General features: G+C 43.6%; 1 protein-coding gene across 8 annotated transcripts in view; it reads right to left on the reverse strand.

The window, feature by feature from the left end:
- Positions 1-556: 556 nt before the first annotated feature.
- The window catches only part of LOC121567955 (synergin gamma), a 39,817-nt gene continuing 26,835 nt past the window's right edge, over positions 557-13,538 (reverse strand). For 6 of the 8 annotated variants that reach the window (XM_041878368.2, XM_041878367.2, XM_041878366.2 and 3 more), the window contains 9 exons: positions 12,610-13,188; positions 10,994-11,160; positions 9,765-9,818; positions 9,546-9,642; positions 7,341-7,489; positions 6,005-6,115; positions 5,657-5,695; positions 3,380-3,412; positions 557-1,982 (listed from right to left, as the gene is read on the reverse strand). In XM_041878368.2, the coding sequence (XP_041734302.2) occupies positions 1,851-1,982; positions 3,380-3,412; positions 5,657-5,695; positions 6,005-6,115; positions 7,341-7,489; positions 9,546-9,642; positions 9,765-9,818; positions 10,994-11,160; positions 12,610-13,188 (1,361 nt within the window). In that variant the 3' untranslated portion in view covers positions 557-1,850. The remainder of the gene's footprint in view (positions 1,983-3,379; positions 3,413-5,656; positions 5,696-6,004; positions 6,116-7,340; positions 7,490-9,545; positions 9,643-9,764; positions 9,819-10,993; positions 11,161-12,609; positions 13,189-13,538) is intronic. The other 2 variants (XM_041878363.2, XM_041878364.2) reach the window with 2 other exon arrangements.

A 13,538-nucleotide genomic window follows, 5' to 3' on the forward strand; every position in this document is an offset into this window, starting at 1 on the left:
GCTCACAGTGAGTAGAGGACGGAGAGAGGAATTCATTTTCAGCAGGATGTTCAATTAGGGAATGGTGAGAGATAAAATGTATGTTGGAGAACACACACACCTGTCCTGTACACACGAGGCAACACAATGATAATGAGACTGGTTCCATGCATGGTGCCACTGTAGGCATCTTTTTCTTCTGATTGTCTTAGCTCTCTGTCATCCAGCGATGGCCCAGCAGGCTTGTCTGAGGGTAATGTATTTCATTTGGTCACAAAGTGATAGAGATGAAGCCTCTCTGGTCTGAGAAATAGCAGGTTATTGAGTGAAATAGAAAAGGTGAGACAATCTCAAACCATTTGGCGTAAGTACTGCTTATATGATATTGCTGCATTAGACTCTGAACATGACTTTGTTCCAGATGTCATCCAGATTAAACGACTTGTGCTATTGGGACAATAGAATGCCATCAGGATTCATGTTGACATTCAAACCAATTCAACAGAATTGTGCAATACTCTGTTAATTGATTTGTATGGTAATAGGCTTCCAGGTAATACATTAATTGATGACTTGATTCATGACCATGAAAAGTATTTAATTTATGCATCAATGTATTATTTATGTAAATGTCATCATTCCACATTACAGTTAGTCATTGTAATTACAATACTAAGATACTGTAATCCACACAAAGTGCTGCTGCAATAGTAGTCCATAATCACAGTTGACTTCATTCAAGACTTAGATCTGCAAAAACATCACCATCATCAGCGCGAGTATATATACACTGGCACAGCAAGACAGAAAAACAAAACCCACAGCCAACAACCTTTAAGAATTAAGACTCTCTTTCAAGTCACAAAAATGTTCAAACAGCACATTAACATTCATTTAGATAAAGCAGTCCCTATCAAACAATACAAAGACATTAAAAAGCATTTAAATGTCACACAATATTTAAAAAGATAAATATCAATTAAAATGTTAGCAACCACAGACTATCCTTTTAGAGACCCGACCGTCAAATTGATTCAGTTCCAGCAGTGTGATGATACCACATCCCTGATTAGAGAACAGAGAGGAGAAAATACTACTTTAAGACTGAAACCAACAAAGTCCCTCTTTCTTTGCTGAGCTCAAGCATTAAAGAGTAACAAAGCAACAAGTGAGGGAAACGACAAATAGCTTTACATCTCAGTTTGTCTCCAAGTTCCTTCGTTACTAGTATATTGCAAATTTTTTATCGTTTGTTATGGACTTGTTGAGTCACAGAAAGAGTGCATTACAGAAAGTGTTGAGAGACCCATTACCCTATTCATAAAACTTTCCACATTTTCTCCTGCTCTGACATAGGGACTAGACCTCCTTTGGGTTACCGTAGCACAACATTGGTTAATTATCTGAATACTGTTTGACGAAATAAATCAAGCCTGCCAGAGAAGTCGCATAAGCATCAATGCTAAAAGGCCAACTTGTAACTTCTATTGCATTCTACTGTATATGAGACCAGACAAAGTCAAACAAAAAAATAGACAAAATGAGACCATTCATGAAGTATAATTTCACAATACATTATGATACAGAATAGGCTTTACAGTGCCAAGCTTTGAATTTGTACAAACTAGCAGATTTGCACTTCTTCACCTCCGCAAAGAGCACAGAGAGAACCTCTGAGAGAGAAAGAAAGAGAGAGAATAAAAGGCTAATAAATAAAGAGGATTCCAGTGACTTCTGAGTTCTCTCTCTGTGATCTCTGCACTTGCAGCCCAAGGTGAGAGGCCGTGAGGTGTACGGCAGAGAGTCCGGCTGTTGCACCTTGCCGGTGTTGATTACCTGGTGCCCGTTGCCATGGCAGCGGTGTCTGCAGTTCAGAGCAGGTCGGGCAGAATGAGGCCCGGTGGTTTGGGCTCCACGCAGTTAATCCAGAAATTGGCACAGCTGGCGTGGTACTGGTGGCCCCCGTACGGCAGCTTGAAGTTGTCCGTCTCTGAGTTGAAAGCCTGGCGGAAAGGTCAAATAAGAGAGAAACGGGGGTGATGTTAGGACAACAAGGTTCTACTGAATAGTTAATAAACAGATGAACTTGGCAGTAGCTCAGGCTAACAAATAGAAATCAGTGGTAAAGATAAATCAACGATCAACAGTAACAAAATAATTAATCTATGAGAGTAACGCTAGAAGCAGGGATTTGTGGGTAGCTTAACCTGCATACAGTATCTCTACTGTGGCACACAAACAAGGGGTCAATGAAAACTGATCCTTTGAAAATATGACTCATGTTTGGCACATCTGTTTACTGATCAATAAGACTGTTGCTCATTGCCTGTCCTCCTGACAGTTAGTTGAATATATTGAGATAGCTGAATGGCACTCCCACATAACATCTGACTACAGCCGTTGAGAAAATAAACTTAGTGAACTGAGAGGGGCAGAGAGCTGTTATGTGAGCTTGCATTTAGATGAGCCCAGCTGTAGCAGCAGGTTGGTGATAAGGAGGAGATGCTAATGTGTGTGTTGTGCGGTTTAAGAGTTTTCATCCCTGGTGAAATGTCAAAACTAAAGCAACAAAGATAAATAAGTCATCTGTGATTAATCATATCCTCCCACAGACAGATTGCATATACAACAACCTAGAAACACACACACCATACAGTGTACTCATACCTGTACACCTGCTCACAAACCGTTTACAGTACATTTACTATGCTGTGCACACCGGTTGCCTTTCTCACACACACTCACACACTCCTTTTCTCACACACTCAGGTTTCACAGACACAATGTACTGTCGTTCCGTCTTCTGTGCCTCCTCCTACTTCTTTTCTCAGACCTGCATTTAGCCTGCCTGCCAAAGCGTGGAATGTTGGAGAGAGAGAGAGAGAGAGAGAGAGAGAGAGAGAGAGAGAGAGAGAGAAAAGAAAGAGGAGAACACAAAGGCATAACCCCTAGTCTCCTTCTCCTCTCTCTTCTTCAATCCCACTCCTCTCCTCCTCCTCTCCCTCACCTCCACCTCCCCACTCCTTGCCTGCATAACCGTAATTATGTGCAATTTACCCATCAAACATGATTGTGCCAACATACATAATGTGGAGAGTCATAACATAACTAGAAAGTGCTGGATAGAGGATATGTTTGGGAGAGTTCGACCATTTGAAAACAGATGGAGGAATAAAACAAAAATGAAAGGTCAGCATGATTAATCCTAGGTGACCTTTCTAACTGTAATCTAAAGGTTAATAACCCTCCATTAGGAAACCAAGAGGACAGTGCTGCTCATGGTGCTACAGAGCTACAGACTAGAAATGCCACCTGTTAATGCAAGGGGCACCATGCCTAAAGCAGGAAGCTACAGTCTACTGCTGCTTAAGAGGCAAAAATAAGTGAAGCATACCCTTACCCTTAACCTCCTGTCATGGTCTTTAGCCAGTGCCTGTAAGTAGCACAAGAGGTGTCAGCATTTTCCTGGTTTCATGCATTGTCCTGAGTAAGCAAACTGAAACTGTACAGTAACTGAGGATCAGTCCGTCAGTACGTACGGAATGTTGGTACACCAAAGGAACTGAAAGAGCAACCCGTCTCCAGAACATTCCAAGAGCCCCAAAGTGAAAGAATCTAAAGTACCACCCTACGATCATCCATCTCATTTTCCAATAAACATCAAACAGGGATGGGCATCTTTCAAACAGGGATGGGCAAGATTCCAGACTCTGCAATAGATTTGAGATAAATACTATGCAGTATGCAAACCCATGGAATTAGGCAGCCACTGCCAAATACATTTATTTTCCAGAGAAAGTCATAACCAAATTACACAAACTGAAAAATAACTTCAAATACTGGAGGTACAGTATATTTCAGAATCTGACATTTATGAATAATAATGCATCATACTGCATAAATTATTATTGGGAAAAAATCCTCTGGAAATAATTTGCATTTATCATTGAGCAAAAATAGCAATACTTCATTAAACTCAAATTATCACTCAGAGAGTTTATAGCTTGTTGCAGTCTCCAAGTAACAAACTATGTTTAGATGCTACCTGTTGCTTAGCCTGATAGCAGATCTGTATGTGCTTTAACCAACTCCCTTGTCATTCGTTGTCATGCCATACATGTTTGACATGACAACAAGCACAACAGAGGCTAAAACCCAGACTGATCTGCTACCAGGCTACATGTTGCTGTTGCCCATCCCTGACTCAACGTATGAGGATGATTGGATGAAGAACATGGAGACAGATCTCCATTGGATAAGATAAAACACAGACCCGAGTCAGCAGTCTCAAAGACCAACAACCTAGCTCCAGTCTCTCAATGGTGCCCATCATAATATTATGCAAGTGATGCCATCATCACCACACACCTACCTCTAAGACAGACAGAACCTACCTGTACTCTGAAAGACAATACTATTATCAGCTTCTGTATTAAAACGCTTTCTGTGATTTCATTATTCTCTGAGGGGATGTTATTCTCTGTTTGGCTTTTATGCTTTCTTACAAATGCTCCTCTGAACAAAAATGTAATTAAAAGGGGCATGCTGAATAAAACTATTATTCAGCCTGACTCACTCCACACGAAAGAGAGAGAAAGAGAGAGATAAACACAAAGCGAGAGAAACACAGAGAGAGAGTAGGTGTGTGAGAGAGAAAGATAGAGAAACAGAAAGATAGAGAAAGCGCGAGAGAGAAAGAAAGATAGAGAAATACCCTATAACCCTCAGCAGATTTCTTAGCACCTGCGCTCCCAGCTCCTGACTGATCTGATGCATCTAAACTCAGTCCAGACTCCAGAATCACATCCCTCTCAGCCATCCTCATCAATCTATCTCTGGCTAAATGATGCAGGGGAACACAGCAAGAAACAATTAAGTCAAACAATAATATTAATGGTCCCCAAAATGACAGATAGTTACTGATGATCAGGGTTTGACAAGTGGAAAAGAAAGTGTCACAAACACATCTTAAGCCATAGCAGAACTCAAATGAAGTCACAAATGAACACACAGATATGGATAAGTATTGTATAGACTTGTTGTTAGTAGCTGGTAAGAGGTGAAGTGAAAGGTGACCGTCAGATGAAGGTTGAGCTACAAGCTTGTTATTGTCAGAGTAAAGCTGCATGCTTCAATGACCCTCCAGAAACCTTCCCACAATTCCCTCAGCCCAACCAGAGGTGCCAAAAGAACAACTTTACTCCTCTCACATCCTATCTGTCTGTCTGTCTGTCTGTCTGTCTCCTCCAACTCTCTTTTTATCTCCCTATTTTTCCTCCTTCTCTCCCTTCCTGAAGAGTTATCATCTTAACGGTTATCATTTTATCATCATATTCTAAGACTCATAAGTGAAGATGACCTAAAATAATATTGGAGAATTTGGTGAAATAGGATTGCCTGGTCACTTCTAACCCATCTGTGCATGAACACAGTGCTACTGCTGTCGGCACTGGCAGCGTATCAAATAGCACTCTATTCCCTATATAGTGCACTAGTTTTGACCAGGGCCCATTGTGTCTTTTGGGATGCAGTCAGTGTGAAGGGAGGGAGCTGTGAGGAGAAGAGTGTGCTGTCAATTTGGCACCCCATCATCTGTCTATCAGCAGAGAATTTGGCCCCCAGGCCCCCAGTAGGAGAGAGTGAAATGAGATTCAGTTGACAGTTCACTGCCTCATACTCTTTTAAACAGACGTCCAATAGTTGTCTCTTCTTTGCTCTGCAAAATGTTCAAAGTCAAAGAAACGATCATTTAGTTATTATGCGTCAACCACTAGCTTAAAAACAGCTCTAAAAGAAATGGCAAAATGATTCATGGTTTAGTCAACTTCAGAAATCTGTTGGAACGTATTTGTAATCAAATGTTTCAACAGTTGTTGGGTCCATCTGTTGAGGGATTGCGGGTGTGTTGGTTGGCAATCGTTATTGTGTGTTGACTGAGAATTACTGTATGCTTATATGTGTTGTTGTGTGTGCGCAAGTGTGTGTCTGTACATGAGAGTGTGTGTGTGTGTGTGTGTGTGTAGACCTTGCTGCGTGAGTCCACATTGAGCAGGCACACCCCACAGGCCAGCTCCTTGGCGTTCTTGATGCCGTGTCTCAGGATACAGGAGGAGAAGTCCAGAGAGCTCTCATCAGGCTGTACAGAGAAACACACAGCATAACATTACACACACAGTTCTCCCGAGTGGCGGGAGACCCATGAGGCGGCGCACAATTGGCCCAGCGATGGGACAAGGATGTCCTTGTCTCATCGTGCTCTAGCAACTCCTTGTGGCTGGCCGGGCGCATGCACGCTGACTTCGGTCACCAGTTGTACAGTGTTTCCTCCAACACATTGGTGTGGCTGGCTTCCGAGTTAAGTGAGCAGTGTGTCAAGAAGCAGTGAGGCTTGGCGGGGTCGTGTTTCGAAGGACGCATGGCTCTCGACCTTCGCCTCTCCCGAGTCCGCACGCGAGTTGCAATGATGGGACAAGACTGTAACTACCAATTGGATATCACGAAATTGGCTAAGGGCTGTTCTTAGGCACGACGCAATGCATTCAGTGCTCGAACGACCTGGTTTACAATACCTGGATACAGACCACTGTAACAGCTTTCTCTCCAACACTGAGCTACAGAACACTAGCTCTAAGGAATACACATTTCTTTATTAATTCATTAACCAGCTAAATTAACTGAAGTAGAAATATGTCTTTAATCTGGGAAATGAAAGTAAATACAATCCATTAGTCTGTTGGCAGCAGAGATGAACAAGTGAGAGTGCCCCGTGCGTGCCTGCAGAATCAGAAAGCAGCTGCAGGTCTACGGTCTGAGATAACGTAGCATTACTACTCACTCACTCACTGACTGACTGACTCCATCTCCCTCTGCCTCCCTCTCCGCTCCAGTAATTCTCTCTCTTTCTGTACTGACATTATCTTGAGTCAGGAGATGGCGTCCTGTATTATCTGCTGGCATTTGAGAAGCAATGTTCTTCGTGAGGCTGTAAGGGATAAGGCCAGCACATCTCCTCTTGGCCTCTGATCTCCATACATCCCTACAGCCTACAACAGACTGCTACACACTAACAGATACCACCCTAGGGTTTGGTTTAGTACACTTTCAAGGTTTCATTGACTATCCTACTAGGCATGAGTCTTTATCCACTCAACATTTAATCAGGAACACTTTCTAGACAAAGTTGTTACAATCAAGTGTCAATTTATCAGGTCTGTGTGAAGCCAAACCCACTGCATTGGAGGAAGGGAGGTCTGTGTGTGTGTGTGTGTGTGTGTTTGTGTTGACTGTACTGTGTGTGTGAGTCTGTGCATGTACGTGCGTGTGTGTGTCTGGGTCTGTGTGTGTGTGTGTGTGTTTCTTACCGCCAGGTTGGCCAGGGACATGAAGCCCATGAGGTTGTTCCACACGTGGCTGATGTCCTTCAGCAGCTGCTGTAGCTTCTCAGAACACACGGCCGTGGCCTTGATACCCAGCTCCACACGCTTGGTCACGCGGTATACCTCCACCACACCTGCCACATAAACACACACACTTACAGTGCCTTCAGAAAGTATTCAGACCCCTTGACTTTTTCCACAATTTGTTACATTACAGCTTTATTGTGAAATTGATTAAATAAATAAAAATCTCATCAATCTACACACAATACCCCATAATGACAAAGCGAAAACAGGTTTTTAGACATTTTAACAAATGTATTAAAAATTAAAAACAGAAATACCTTATTTACATAAGTATTCAGACCCTTTGCTTTGAGACTCGAAATTGAGCTCAGGTGCATCCTGTTTCCATTGATCATCCTTGATCAACTTTACTGGAGTCCACCTGTGGTAAATTCAATTGATTGGACATGATTTGGAAAGGCACACACCTGTCTATATCAGGTCCCACAGTTGACAGTGCATGTCAAAGCAAAAACCAAGCCATGAGGTCGAAGGAATTGTCCGTAGAGCTCCGAGACAGGATTGTGTCGAGGCACAGATCTGGGGAAGGGTACCAAAAAATGTCTGCAGCATGGAAGGTCCCCAAGAACACAGTGGCCTCCATCATTCTTAAATGGAAGAAGTTAGGAACCACCAAGACTCTTCCTAGAGCTGGCCGCCCGGCCAAACTGAGCAATTGGGGGAGAAGGGCCTTGGTCAGGGAGGTGACCAAGAACCGGATGGGCACTCTGACAGAGCTCCAGAGTTCCTCTGTGGAGATGGGAAAACCTTCCAGAAGGACAACCATCTCTGCAGCACTCCACCAATCAGGCCTTTATGGTAGAGTGGCCAGACGGAAGCCACTCCTCAGTAAAAGGCACATGACAGCCTGCTTGGAGTTTACCAAAAGGCACCTAAAGGACTCTCAGACCATGAGAAACAAGATTCTCTGGCATGATGAAACCAAGATTGAACTCTTTGGCCTGAATGCCAAGAGTCATGTCTGGAGGAAACCTGGCACCATCCCTACGGTGAAGCATGGTGGTGGCAGCATCATGCTGTGGGGATGTTTTTCAGCGGCAGGGACTGGGAGACTAGTCAGGATCGAGGGAAAGATGAACGGAGCAACGTACAGAGAGATCCTTGATGAAAACAGGACAATGGCCCTAAGCACACAGCCAAGACAACGCAGGAGTGGCTTCGGGACAGGTCTCTGAATGTCCTTGAGTGGCCCAGCCAGAGCCCGGACTTGAACCCGATTTAACATCTCTGGAGAGACCTGAAAATAGCTGTGCAGCAACGCTCCCCATCCAACCTGACAGAGCTTGAGAGGATCTGCAGAGAAGAATGGGAGAAACTCCCCAAATACAGGTGTGCCAACCTTGTAGCGTCATACCCAAGAAGACTCAAGGCTGTAATCGCTACCAAAGGTGCTTCAACAAAGTACTGAGTAAAGGGTCTGAATACTTATGTAAATGTGATATTTCCGTTATTTATTTATTTATTTTTATCAATTTGCTAGAATTTCTAAAAACCTATTTTTGCTTTGTCCTTATGGGGTATTGTGTTTTGATTGATGAGGAAAAATACCAATTTAATCAATTTTAGAATAAGGCTGTAATGTAACAAAATGTGGAAAAAGTCAAGAGGTCTGAATACTTTCCGAATGCATTGTAGACATTAACACACAACCTTAACACACCTGCTCCCAGTTCTCTCCCACATAAGCCAAGGTTAGACAGTGAGAAATACAACAGGGACAATGAAAAACACTTCCAGGAAAACAGCTAACATGTCTACACTCCCCTATGTTGAAACCTTCTCTGAAGATGGATCATTAGACCAAACTGACATAGTGTTGGCTGTAACACTACACTTCCCTCCCTAGGGATTGAAGGGTTAACATGGAATGGTGATTGGAGGTTGAATGTTTAACATGGAATGATTGAAGATTTAACATGGAATGGTTATTGATAGAGTTGTTGTTCTCCGTTGAGGTGGAGAGCTCAAAGGTTTATAATGGTCTGTTTTTGGAAGAAGACTCTCAGCAATTGTGGTACACTGTGTTCTGTTCTCAGCCCCTCACAAAGGCAAGTGTGTCTGCGCCACTCTCACCACTCATTAAAAGGAGACACTGTATCTCACCCAGTAGGTACTCCATGCCCTGAGCAGACTGGATGACCTCAGTGCAAACAGTAGAGCTGCTGATGCTGTTCAGGGTGTTGTTGGCTTTAGTGATGACCTGGGGACAGAGACAGACAGCAGAGTGGGTTAGGGTTACACGCTGCACACACAAACACACGCACGCACAAGGGTGGATATAGCAAAACAGGAGAGGGGGAACAGTCCTGTACAGTATCTTACCTGTAGAGCACTCTCCAGACACCTCTGCCACTCATATGCATAGCGCTCACTCTCCTGAAACAACATACTGTAGATGTTAGAATGAGTTCAGATATATGAGAAGACATTTATACATTTCCATAAAGACACTTACAAAAAGACAAAATAACCTAATCAACTTATTAAGGCCAAAGCCTCTGTGGTTTGCTACTGAAATGTGTATTTAGTATGGATCCCCATCTTCCTGGGGTCCAGCAAAATTAAGGCAATTATACATTTTTAAAAACATTACAATACATTCATTACAGAATTCACAACACACTAAGTGTGTGCCCTCAGGCCCATACTCCACTACCACATATCTACCACACAAAATCCATGTGTGAATGCATGTGTCTGTGCCTATGTTTGTGTTGCTTCACAGTCCCCGCTGTTTCATAAGGTGTATTTCTATCTGTTTTTTTTTAATCTGATTCTACTGCTTGCATCAGTTACCTGATGTGGAACAGAGTTCCATGTAGTCATGGCTCTATGTAGTACTGTGCACCTCCAATAGTCTGTTCTGGACTTGGGGACTGTGAAGAGACCTCTGGTGGCATGTCATGTGGGGTATGCATGGGTGTCTGAGCTGTGTGCTAGTCGTTTAAACAGACAGCTCAGTGCTTTTAACATGTCAATACCTCTCACAAATACAAGTAGTGATGAAGTCAATCTCTCCTCTACTTTGAGCCAGGAGAAATTGACATGCATATTATTAATGTTAGCTCTCAGAGTACATCCAAGGGCCAGCCGTGCTGTCCTGTTCTGAGCCAATTGCAATTTTCCTAAGTCCCTTTTTGTGACACCTTACCACACGACTGAACAGTAGTCCAGGTGCGACAAAACTAGAGCCTGTAGGACCTGCCTTGTTGATAGTGCTGTTAAGAAGGTAGAGCAGCGCTCTATTATGGACAGACTTCTCCCCATCTTAGCTACTGTTGTACCAATATATTTTGACGATAACAGTTTACAATCCAGGGTTACTCCAAGCAGTTTAGTCACCTCAACTTGCTCAATTTCCACATTATTTATTACAAGATTTAGTTGAGGTTTAGGGTTTTGTGAATGATTTGTCCCACATACAATGCTTTTCGTTTTTGAAATATTTAGGACTAATGTCTACTGAATTTCTAAACACTCTACAGAGCATCTAGATAACTGGCAAGGGTAGTTAACATGTCTGGGATAGAGTGACTCTGTGTGGGTCTCACCTCCACCTCCCCAGTCAGGTCCTTGTACTTGTCTCTGATGACGGGCAGGGCAGGCTTCTTCTCACTCAGGGTGTTGGAGCGGTCTCTGAAGGGCTGCTCCGGGGCCGGGGAGGGGGGCGAGCGCCCAATCTCCTTCTCCCCCAAACTGTGGCTACGCTTGTGGGAGCCTGAGACAAGGAGAAGAGGAGAGAGTGTCTTTATACGTACATAAATAGTATATACAGGCAATGTCTGTCATACATACAAATTCCCTTTTAATGGCCACTTCTACTAACCCAGATATGTTGGCTAATTCCAGATATGCACCTGTTTGTTTACTATGGCATAATTGGGACTTTTTACTGAGCTCATATTCTGTTGTGGCTAATTCCTTCCGGACAAGGACAAAGACGACAAACACTTCATTTACAACAGATGATAATTATGTACAAAATAGCGCCACGGCAAGCAACGCAAGTATGAATAATTCATGAGGGCTCACTCACTCAACACAGACAGACACACACAGAAAGAACAGACAGATACACACAGAAAGAACAGACAGATACACACAGAAAGAACAGACAGATACACACAGAAAGAACAGACAGATACACACAGAAAGAACAGACAGATACACACAGAAAGAACAGACAGATACACACAGAAAGAACAGACAGACACACACAGAAAGAACAGACAGACACACACAGAAAGAACAGACAGATACACACAGAAAGAACAGACAGATACACACAGAAAGAACAGACAGACACACACAGAAAGAACAGACAGATACACACAGAAAGAACAGACAGATACACACAGAAAGAACAGACAGATACACACAGAAAGAACAGACAGATACACACACACAAACATGAAAACAGACAGACACATTAAAAAAGACAAACACACAGTCACATGCTGAGCCCAAACTATTCCACAGGGGCTCTGTCTGTCTGTCTGTGTCTGTGGTGTGTCTGTGGTGTGTGTGTGTGTGTGTGTGTGTGTGTGTGTGTGTGTGTGTGTGTGAACCAGGTAATCACCCCCTGCGGAGACATGCATCACCCTCCCCACAGCATGATAGCACTAATACATTCCCTCATTACACCACACTGATCAGATTACCATTCAATAAGGACAGGGGAATAACAAGAAAAACGAATAAAGTTTAACACTGGGCAAGAAATCATTGAGGCAAATTAGCTTTTATCACTTTGGAGGTAAGAATCGCTAATTAACTATGCGTGAAACATAACACCGGAAAACGGCAGTAAAAAATTAACACCCACGGAGTGAATACGGTTAATTTAGTCTGGGCATGGATTTTCTGGGCTGTGTTGTTAATTCATCTCATCTGCCTGTGTTGTGTACCAAGGATGTGTTTTATAGTCTCTGGGCTGTAGTCACAACTCTGCCATCTATTGTCTGACATTGGAACTGCACTGAGCTGCCTGAGGGGCCACAGATGCTCCAATATGAGGTGATGAAAGTCCTGCTATGTCACATCAGGGCCAGCTGATCTGATTTACGCCACTACATCAGAACTAGAAGGCATGGAGTAACTGGACGCAATTTATCTACTTATCAGTTGACTTTCAAAAATATGAGCGAGTACAGGTCAGATGACTCACCTTGTACAGAGAGGTCAAAGGTGGCAAGTTCGCTCTTGATCATCTCTTCACTGGACTTGACCTTGGTCTGAGAGCTGGCCTTCAGAAAGTCAGACTTCCCAAACTTGGCCTTGTCCCCCTGAAAGACCCCGAACTCATCCAAGGCCTCGTTCAGGTTCCCCTCGGAGCCCAGCTCGGCCACTGCCGCGGGGGAATCCGACTTCTCCGACACCGTGCTGGCAAAGTCCCCAAAGTCATCATCCTCATCCCCACCCAAACCTCCCAGCTCACAAGTGCCAAAGTCAGCGAAGGCCTCAAACTTGCTGTCGGTCGACACACTATCCTCTGTTGAGAAGGTGGTGATCTTAGTCTGGGAGGTGTGTGTGATGGGGATGTTCTCTGTGCTGCCGAACGACATCTCTTTCCTGTGGACTACGTCTAAGGAGGGGAGAGAGGAGGAAACACCAACACCGTCCAGGCCCAGATGCTTCTTGGCCTGACCTTGAGCGGACAGGCATTCCTCTCTGTCTGACCAATCATAGCTGGCCAGGCTGCTGACTGCTGACGTTCCGAAGGGGTCAAACTTCATGTCGTCTCCTTCTGTAATGACAACACAAAATACACACTGGTAGCTCTAAGTGGGAAAAGCATAGGGTGCTGAAATGATATTTACTAGTCTGTCAGCCATGATAAAGTGAAAAGGCATCTGGCGAAGCTATGATATGTTATATGAAAAATACTTACTGTGGAAGCCATATTCTGTTTCTGATGCTGAATGTGTGTTGACTTACAACAAGCAGCTTTACTTTGCTCAGAGTACCACCCCATCTCCCCTACATTGTAACAGTGAGATCATATGCACTGCATTTAATCATGTGCTGCACTCTAATGTGTGTAAGGGTTCACTTACTATGGTGTGGTCACCAGCTTAAAGGAGGGATAAAAAGCTG

This window comes from Coregonus clupeaformis, chromosome 6, assembly GCF_020615455.1.
Source record: "Coregonus clupeaformis isolate EN_2021a chromosome 6, ASM2061545v1, whole genome shotgun sequence".
Classification (NCBI taxonomy): domain Eukaryota; kingdom Metazoa; phylum Chordata; class Actinopteri; order Salmoniformes; family Salmonidae; genus Coregonus; species Coregonus clupeaformis.